The sequence below is a fragment of the Lathamus discolor genome, chromosome 5 (assembly GCF_037157495.1).
Source record: "Lathamus discolor isolate bLatDis1 chromosome 5, bLatDis1.hap1, whole genome shotgun sequence".
NCBI classification, from domain to species: domain Eukaryota; kingdom Metazoa; phylum Chordata; class Aves; order Psittaciformes; family Psittacidae; genus Lathamus; species Lathamus discolor.
The window spans coordinates 77,519,551-77,529,948 of record NC_088888.1 but is presented as its reverse complement, the minus strand read 5'-3'; the positions used below and the strand labels follow the sequence as shown (position 1 = coordinate 77,529,948).

General features: G+C 43.6%; 1 protein-coding gene across 1 annotated transcript; it reads left to right on the top strand.

Annotated features, from left to right (window-relative positions):
* Positions 1-1,474: 1,474 nt before the first annotated feature.
* On the top strand, positions 1,475-6,521 carry LOC136014391 (nuclear receptor subfamily 0 group B member 2-like). The gene is made up of 2 exons (XM_065679151.1): positions 1,475-2,042; positions 6,114-6,521. Exons 1-2 carry the CDS (start codon positions 1,475-1,477, stop codon positions 6,365-6,367), a joined length of 822 nt encoding a protein of 273 aa, XP_065535223.1. The 3' UTR covers positions 6,368-6,521.
* The last annotated feature ends 3,877 nt before the right edge of the window (positions 6,522-10,398 follow it).

Sequence of the window (10,398 nt, the reverse complement as noted above, 5' to 3'; positions counted from 1 at the left end):
CCCAGCAATAGGCAGCAGTTGAACGGATGGAAAGGTGGACAAGCAAATCCCTTCAGGTGTTCAGTGCTCTGGGCCCCTTGACCCAGCAGCACTACACTTTCAAATTGCTCAACTTTGAAGCAGTCATCTCTTCCTCCATTTTTATCTCCTCAGAAGGGGAAAATTTTGCAACATAAATATAATGGAGAGGGAAATAAATGGAAATTTTTAAATGGCTCAGCATGGAAAAAAACAACCAACTATAGCAAAGGACAAATTTGTGGCCACGCATCTGGTGGCATGGCATTACACGCTTGAGGCCTGAGACCTAACAGAAGTGGCTCTTGGAGCTGTTGTTTTTAATGCTCATTTTTTGTTAAGACATGCTAAGAGCCCAGACGAGAAGGATGCATAAACATTATGCTTGGTATAAAAAACTCAGTACCTTTTCCCCTGTATAAGAGCAAGCAAGAGAGAGCAAAGTAAAAAGAACTTGAACTATCAATTTCTTCTTATTCTGGTCAATCTCCTTGCATTCCTGCTACTTAATGTTTCCTGATGTTGACTGAAGAGTAATGTAGCTCTTGCTCGGCTACAAAAGTTCCTACCTACAGCAGTATGAATTGCCGTTTTGCTTGCTTTCTTCATGAGTTTTATTTCCACAGCTTGTATGAAGAATATTTCATTACACAGTGAGTCTGGGAGAATTCCATATGTTCTGTGTTTGACATTATCGTATGCGAAATGCAGGAGATAACATTGTCATGAACTACAGCAGCTGACTTTCTCTGAAATTTCTCTCAGCTCTCCCAGCAATGTTAAGTAATTCCTGTGTATGGGCTTTCCATCCCTGGGACTTTCAGCTGTGAGCCACATCCTGTTAGCTACAGCGTAAAGTACTCACACACTGTTAAGTGGTCTGTGAAAAGTACTGTTAGACATGCGGTGTCTCCAGCTAGCTCCTTTCAGCAAGAAATGAAAGCGTCTGCTCAAAGTCCTGCCAGCACAGCATCTTTTGTAAGTATAAACATATTTCTGTGCATCCCAGAGCATTAGCCAGTGGGCAAGGCAGGTGCATCAATGCGAATATAGACAACTTGCTCCGTCTTCTCTTAATGGTGGTGTAGTTTTCACTGTGCTTCCCCTCGGGGCAGGCTGTACGTGTTATACGGCTGTAAAAGTGCCAGCGGTGGCGGCAGCAGCACGGAGCCACGGGCGGAAGGCCAGGCACGGCCCGGCTGCAGCAGCGCCCATGCAGCCGGTCCGTGCTCCCAGGCGCTACCGCAGCCCCATGCGACTCCAGCTGCCCGCAGCCCCGCCTCGCGCGGTGCAAACAAAGTTCAAGGCTGCTTCACAGATCAGGGTCATGCAGCTTTTCACCCGCCTCTGTACATAAAAAGCACACAATGGCTCTCCGCGTGGCAGGAATGCTCTCCCCTGCTGTTGATGCACAGCCCCACAGGTGCTGCCTCCTGCCACAGGGAGCTCTGGCTCTATGGCTACCGAGATCCCACCTGAGAAATGTGGGAAATGTCAGTGTGAGACACACCGTGCAAAGAGCATCCTGTACCAGATCCTTAACAAAGAGCATGGAAGTGAGACCAAGCGCCAGCTGTATTGCAGCCCCCACGACTCCGCAGGAAGTATGGGCTGCTCTTGTGCAGGCAGAAGAGTTGTCCTAAAAATGCCAGAAGCCACGTGGAGAAGAGCCTCTGAAGTGCTCCTGAAGACTTTAAATTTCATTAGGAACTTGCCTTCTTTTTATCATGTGCCTTGGGAGGATCAGCTCATCCTCATACAGCAGAACTGGGCCCCTCTTTTTGTCCTGGGCATGGCACAAGACAGGGTGGATTTTGACCTGAGAGAGATTTCAGCCCCTAGCTTACTGAAGAAGATCCTCCTCAATCAGTCCTTGACAGCTAGCAATGAACCGGACAGCTCGTCACCGGGAGCATCTTTCACAGAAGTACAGAAGATAAAGAGTTTATTGTGGAAATTCTGGGACCTGGACATAAGTGCAAAAGAATATGCTTATCTTAAAGGAATTACTCTTTTTAATTCTGGTAAGTCCTCAAGGAAATCGCATGGCTCATTATGTGCCTAGAAGGATATTTTCATAGACAAATGTTTCATTTCACTCTTTCCTATGAATATAGCAAAATGTGTTTAAAAAAAAATCTATATTCCACAGTTTAATGATTTTCTGCCTGAAGCAGTTTATTTAGGTTCCTTGGATAGTCACCCACTGTAAGCCAAAACAGCTTCTACTAAACAAATTTTAAGTCATAAAGAATTAACTGTGTCACTTCAAACTGATTTCCAATACAGAAGCCTCACCCTTAGTACAGCAAAGGAGAGGTGGTACATGGGTATGTACATGATGTATTAGAAGCAGTTTAACAAAGACTTCCTCTGTAGCAAGAACACTGGAGAAGATAGCATTATCTATATCATCTGATTTTCATCAGTGGGGCAAAAGGATTCTGCGTTGAGGTGACACAGCTTTTATCTATTTATTTATCCTCTACTACCTCTACATTCGAAGTCTGAGCACACTCAGACTAGTTATTGCATCCTCTCACTTCTGGTGCCAAGGTCAGCCTCTCACGAAGGAAGGTTGCCTGGGTGAGCACCATGGAGTGGGTGAGTCACTAAAAGCTGAGCTCTAAGCCTACTAAAGTATAGGGAAAGACTTATTGACTCCAGTCTGCTCTGGATCAGACCCGCAACTCCTTCCATTGAAATCACTGCTGTTGGCTGCACTGTCAGTAGAGTGCTGTACTTGGGATTGCACCAAAAGGATATCTGAGTGCTTTGGTTATTCCATGATAATTCTTGTGGTGAATGGTTTATAGGCTGCTTAAAGGCTATAGTGACTTTATTTGTTTCCAATAGGATTTAAATTATGGTTCTTGAGATGTAATGTCATCCAGATGTTTGTATTGTCTTGTTTTTGATGCTGTAGCATTAAACCAGTGGAGTTCCTTTCAGTGCAAGTTATTTTCTCAGTTTTTCACAATAAAATCAGGCTGAAAAAACCACCGGTTATGGCCAGGGTTAGGGTAAGAGGAGAAATCCCTCCTCTGCAGTGGATTACACAGTTTAACAAGCAAGCATTTTTATTATCTCTGTGGATAAAATATGATTTTCACTTAAAGAAACAGAAGCAGTGTAATGGTCTGGATTTGCACCTTCCAACGCCTTCTCCTTCCCCGGGGTGCTGTATAGAATCATAGAATCATAGCATAGTTAGGGTTGGAGAGGACCTCAAGATCATCTAGTTCCAACCCCCCTGCCACAGGCAGGGACACCTCACACTAAACCATCGCACCCAAGGCTTCATCCAACCTGGCCTTGAACACTGCCAGGGATGGAGCACTCACAACCTCCCTGGGCAACCCATTCCAGTGCCTCACCACCCTAACAGTAAAGAACTTCCTCCTTACATCCAATCTAAACTTCCCCTGTGTAAGTTTTAACCTGTTACCCCTTGAAATGGGGAGGCCCAGCAGCCCTTCATGCTGCAGACACCTTCCAGAGTTTTAGGGGACTCCCTAGTTCTTAGGGGGGATGACCCTATTTTCTGGCTGCAGAAGGAGGCTGGGAGGACTTCAGCTAAGCCTAGATTGCCTCCAGATGCACCGAAGAGTTGCAGTCTAACTCTGGGCTGAAACAGGTAGTCAGGGCTTGCACACAGCCCAGATTACCCTTTCCCTACCTGCTCTGCTGCAAACAAGTCTGTACAGCTATCATTTCACAATTACTATTCTTAACAGTTTATGAACACTTTCCACCAAACTCAGAAAACGTTTTCTATATGCATGCAGCACATTTTCAGCTTAGTTTTGGCTTGATGTTTGCCCAAATATTAATATTCTGCAGGCCTCAGTTCTAAGAGAATTTCAGGCAGCACCACAGTGACATTAAGCCCTCTCCTGGATCGTGGGTTACCTTCTGTGGGCTTCCACCAGGAACGTTTCATTCCTGTTAGGGCCACTAAAACTGGCTGAGGCAAAGGGGAAGGACCAGGCACAGAGCAGTCCAGAGCTCAGCCACAAGCTGGATTTCAACAGGGTGCCCAGAAATTCCGCTGTAGCAGCACAGCTAGGCCAGTGCTTGGGCAAGAAGCATGATGAACAAGTATGGCAAAGCTTAGCTTGTATCCTAAATGATCTCATGTGACATAGACACTGTGCTTACTATCATAAAACCCCCTCTGGGGACATGGTGGCAGGCAGCATGGAGTATAGGTCCCCCCAGTAAAGCACGATCTACGCAGCACTTCTGCACGGGAGGCTCTGTCTGGGTTACTGATTGACCACATCTGGGCCGGCAAGAACCTGTGAAGGAGAAAGTGTCCCGCCATGCATGAACAGCACAGAGTGAAGTGAAACTGCTATTGCTGCTTTTGACACTTGTCTGAAAATGGGAACTACACAGTGAACAGATGGGAGTCACGAAAAATATTGCTATTATTGTATCAGTGCCATATATGTATGTTCATGGACTGCTATATATGTATTTATCTCCATCAAGACCGCAACAGGACTTCTCTTAAAAAAGGTGCTCTTAAGAGGTTTACAGTTCAACTCGGAACATGCGTTTGACTGAATATTATTACAACAGATCTCAGAACAGGAAGTTTTTTGTTATTTGAAATGAAAATTGGTGTTTGATTAGAAAAAAAAAACCCAACAAAGGGGGAAATTGAGCAAATTTGAATGGATATAAGCAATTACAATTTCATCCTGAATGTACAAAATCCTGACAATTTCCTTTCCATGAAAAATCTAACACTTGGAACCATTTCACAGCTTGCAGCTGCTGGTAATCATGCGGGACGAGATGACTTTTCCAAACCCTTCATTTCTGGCTAGCCTGGTTGCAGGCCTTGCTGAGGGTTCTTCTCTGGCAGTGATGTCTAGGGAGAAGAGAGCTGCTAAACACTGACAAAGGGCAGTCAGCCACAGATGAAAAAACCCAGCCGGCTTGGTTTTGCCCTGCTGCAGGGCGCTAGGCAAGAAGGCAGAACCTCCCACAATTAAACAAATGATCCTGTGTGAGACGTTCCCGTCTAAGCTATTCAGACCCCATAGCAGGGAGGTATGGGGTCAGTCACTGTAAAAGATGCTAAATGGGCCTGGAGTGTATGTTGGAGGATAGGTTAAAGAAAACATCAGAGGCTGGAGAGGCGGGAGTCAGAATTTGTGGATTCATGCGGCCCCTATCCAGGCTGCAGCAATTCTGGGAAAGAAAAGATGGTGTCAGCCTCAGGCAGTGGAGACAGGAGGGAAGAAGTTGCTGAGAGCTACATGACAAGGTGATACCACCAGAAGCAGAGGATAAACAAGGGGCGTCCTTTGAACTGACCCCTAGCAACCACAAAGACCCTCAGTGAACCAGAAGGTTTGAAGTCACATGCTATGGAAGGTAAGTGACTGAGGCTCAAGGCCATCTGTTCAGAGGGCAGAGACCTCTCCCTCTTCAGAAATGACTGAGAAATGGGAGTACAAGAACAGGAAATACAGTTATCTATACGACTCCTGTGGGTCATGATGCATCTCACAGAGAATCTTTATGCTCTTTTTAGACTGTAAATGAAGATATCTAGATAGTATGGTGAACCACAGTTCACCATAGCTTAGTCTAGCAAGCAGAGGCAACCAGAGGAAGAAGACAGGGCTGGGTAGGCTGTAAACTTATCTCTTCAGACTACCAGCCTGCTTGCTGCTTCAAAGTACCACTTCCATCTTCCTGATGTTGCCTGTCTATTTTAGATCAGAGCTGGCAGGTTTCCACATACTCAGAACACAGTCTCAGCATCAGCTGGTGGGTGGACAACATGGACAACACTATAAAGCTTCTTCTCCATCTGTACTGAGTCAAAGTTACCTCCTGTTACCATTTCAAATCTGGATTTAATGTAATGGGCTGGATTCCAATGTGCTTACAATGCTGCACCATCCTCCTTCACATGACTGAACTATTCCTACCAAAAAGCATGTTTAGAAAGTTTTTATTGTTTTTTAGAGAAAGTAGTATGACAAGCTAGAAAGCCAGAAATCCATCATTACAAGGGGCACAGAATTAGAATGGTCACTCAAGATTTATTATTTTGCTTTTTGTTTTGACAGGATGCCATGCCCTAAAATGTCTCCTGTACGTACAAACACTGCAGCAGGAAGCTCAGCAAGCCTTGATGGAGTTTATCTCAACAGTGTTCCACAGAAACCTAAGCAGGTTTGCTTGGATTCTTCAGCTAGTAGCCTCTCTTCAAGACATTGATGCAGATGCTATTGAAGAGCTCTTCTTCAGGCCCATTCTAGGAGAGGCCACCCTAAATATAGTACTTCTAGAAACTCTGTATATGAAGCCAGACTGGCTTTGAAAACAGATGGCAACTGTGCTCTCAAATACCTGTTTTTGAAGAGATGAGAGGATTTTATGAGCTAAACACATTTCAAACAAATCATTGATGCATCTTTGTAAGCCATACATATTTTTTGTATGATGAAGTAATTTTGTAACATTTTAGAATTAAAAGCAGAGAAATCCGTGCCTTTTATGATTCTGTGTGCTTTTGAAAACCTTTAGTATAACATATTTGAAGACTGTCTAGGGGCACCAGCATACTTTCCAGTTGTGCCTGGTATGATTTCTAGTGAGCTTCTTCATAGCTTTTTTAAACTATACTATACGCTTTGGTTTTACAGAAGTTTTTGCTTTCAGGAAAAGGAGCAGTGGTAAATATTATTCAGTGCATCACCAGCTGAAGATGAATACATACATAAAATGCTGATCAATGGTAAGATCGGTATAAATCCTTCCTTCTCTTGGGATGTTATTCCCTGATCCCAAACCCTTTTCTGTTCCACTGTAAACTCTAGTCCTTGGTGGTAATTACTTAATGAAGCACCCCCTTACTTTCTTACAGGTTCCTTTCCTAAGTCTTGCAGTAAACTGTGGCCATTAAATCCCTCTCCCATTATTCACCATCATAAGCAGCACAACTAATGTAGCCCAGTTTCCTACATATTTAAGACCTTTTGCCTTTAGCCCCCCCTGCAGCCTTCTATAATTACCCTAATTTCCCTCTAAACACATGTCAAATGTTCCTTGGACAGCAGAAATGCTGAAATATAGTTTCCTACAGATGTGCACAATCTATTTGTCCCTCTTTAGCTGCAAGAGTTCCACGTCTCCACCTCCAAGTGTGTTGTGGCATCACCCCTCACTGTCTTCTCTCTGGCTGGCTGGAAAAGAGGAAACACATGCTGGGGCTGGTGGCAAGCTATGTGTGTGCTGACTGGTTATCCATCGGGATAAAAGCACCATTAAGCTTATACTTTAGCAGCATTAAGAGAAGCTATTTGTATCTCTTTTCTGTCCCATTCCTCTCCCAAGTTTCCTCTAAGTTTCCATGAAAGAGAAATTAAGTTTTGATTTTTTTTCAGTAGAGGGTCCACTCTAGTTTTGTGTGTACACTCTACCTGTACCTAGGCAGATAGACAGAAAGGAGGACAAAGGGTATGATAGCGTAATCCACGCTTCCTTAGAAAGTCAAGCTAAAACCATAAGAAAAAGACTCACATATATATATATACATGCACACATTGATATGTATTTACATAGAGATGGATATTCAAAGGACTTTAAAAGAAAGTCGATCAAGGAAAAAAAGAAGTTTAAATAACACAAAGAGTTTACTACCTACCGCTTTTGACCAAGTACCACATGTTTCTCCCCCTCCCTCCCCCCTTCTTTGGTAACTGAGGAATAAATTGTAAAAATAAGAGGAAGAAAACAAACCCCAAACAAGACAAGAAAGACAACTGAGCCCCAGGGTATCAGTAATCATGGAAGTAACAACCTCTACAGTAAGCATAACTCACCTTCTTGTGTTACAAGCTACCCAAACCTTTCAGAGATGCAGCTTTTTGGACTGATGTTTTCCATGGAAAGCCTTCAAGCTAGCAGTTTTCAGTGAGTTTTTATTAGAATGGTTCAATAGTATTGACACAGATCAAGGGGTAAGTGGTGAAAGTATTTCATAGTTGCTTGTGTTAGTTAATGGAAACATTAGTTCAAGAGGTTTGCATTTTGTCTGTTCTTTCTAAGATTCACCCAAGAAGTATACATCCAAACCCCTTATTTTGGTATTGACAGTACCATATGGTAGTTGACATATGAGTTTCTCTCAAACACTGCCTAAGTCCCAACAGCTTCCAACTTCTGGCTGCTATAAATGCTCCACTTGTACAAGTGACAGTGGAGCACAGGCCAGGGCTGCAAAAGCAGGACTCAGCTGGCATGCAGCAGCTTCTGCAATAGGAATGGCAGGAAGATCCATGCTCTGATCTCAGTGCTTCCACTGCTGGTGTGGAGAGAGCAGGGAGGGGAAGAAACACCCTCAGTGCAGTGGGAACTGTGGGGAATTTTGGATAGAGGTAAAAAGTACAGAAAACGTAAAACGACAAATTGTCATGGGTGGTTAGAGACAGGAGCAAAAAGGGAGGTCAAAAAAAAAAAACCCGACAGGAGAGGGGGAGAGAAGCAGCTTATTAATAGAGCTAATTTAAGTGTAGTGTCCAGCTTACCTTCATAAGCCAAAGGCCTGCCCAGTGATTCGCTAACAGCCTGAACCCAGCATGAGGTTTGTGACTCAGTAGCCTGAATTTCAAGCTACTGAGAGCACATCAGTCTATGCTCAAAGCTTTACTTCTTATCAAAAACTGCTTCAAGGTCTTTGGCTTTATCTTCAAGATATACAATGGCTTCAATTCAACTTTGAATTGGAAGGCACAATGCCAACAAGTTCCCATGGCTTGGCTCATCTGGAAGACAATGCTTTATTTGCTGACTACTCTGTGTCTATGCAACCAGCTGTCTGGAAAGAATGCCTAGTGCTCCACAGTGAAGATCATGGTCAGCATCTTGAGTTTTCAAGATGGTGTTATCATCTACCACAAAGGCAAATACTAGGTTTGAAAGGGAACTCTCACAGGATCTGATACTCATGGACTTCACCTCACTGAGCTCTAAATGCAAAATTCAGTCCTTCAACAGGCCTTTAACAAAATACATCTTTAGTACTTATGCAATTAAAAACAAACCAACCACCTTGAGCTAAAGCTCTATGTAATCAAACATTCTCTATCTCATAGACATCACAAAGAAAGCATAAATATTAGCAATAATTTGCTTGCTATACTGTTTAAAGAGGCTGACATGCCATTGCTTTGCTGAGGACAGAGTAAGAATCTGTACTTAATGTAACTAAGCTGCTGCATATGAAGGCGAATGCTGTGAAGATACAAGAGGCAGGAAGGAACAGGAGAAGTGAGGGATCATGAGTAGAGGTTAGGAGCAAAAGCAGGAGCTCTCTCTGGAAGGAGGAAAGGTACAGAATGAGACAGCCTTTAGAAGTGGAGGGGAATAACGCACAGGAATGGAGAGGCAGAAAGAAATTAACAGAAGGCAAGAGGAAGATAAAATTCTCTCTCTCCCTTCTACCCAAAGAACAAACAAACAAGATTAAAAAACAACGAGGAGAGAAAGGTTTGTCAGCACTTAAGGAATTATTACTTTTGTTTCTGGAATGTAAACCACTGTTTCTCCTGCTGTGAAATCCACCAGCAAATCCTGTGCATCCACCCCCCCTAGTGCCCAGAAGATGACAGTATTGCCCCCACGTAGAATGGAAGCATAGCTGATGGAGACCTGCCAAATAAATTACCTAGGACTGCAGATAGATAGATGATCCAGGCAGAGCTTTCACTCGGAGGCACCTCTCCTTTCCCAGCTGGTGACTGCTGTATGACAGCACTTTTAAGTTGTCAGAAGAAACTTGCGTTTGCAAAATCAAGAATGAAAAAGTAAATTTATTTTGCTTGCGAGACCTTGCTGTAGCCTCCTTTTGAATATATCATAAGCTCTTTTAACGATCTGATTATAGACTCCTGTGGGTTCCTCTCAGGACTCCCTGCCTTACATGGGGCAAACAATTGCCTCTGCTGTGGGGTTTTGTTATGATTGTGCAATGGAGGAGGCTGCTGTCTGCTAAGATTCAGCTGCTTTCGTTGCAGCACCAGCATTGCAGAACCTGGATTAAAATGGGTCTGCAATGGCAGAAACAATGCCTTTTAAAGTTAAATTGGATGAATGACACCTTACAGAATGTGGGGCAACCATGTAAAGTCAAGAGGCGTTACTCCAGGCATTCCAGACTGGTATGTGTCCCAGAATAAATCTGCTACTAACAGTGTTAACTGGAATACAAGCTTTCTGTTTTCATCATGGCCAACATGGGGCTGGGGAAAGCATGGTTTGTAGAACTCACATCTGCAGTGCAGCTTACAACAAGCTGTGTTTCACACTTCCAAAATGATGCATAGTGCTGCAAGCACTGAAGAGTCAGTC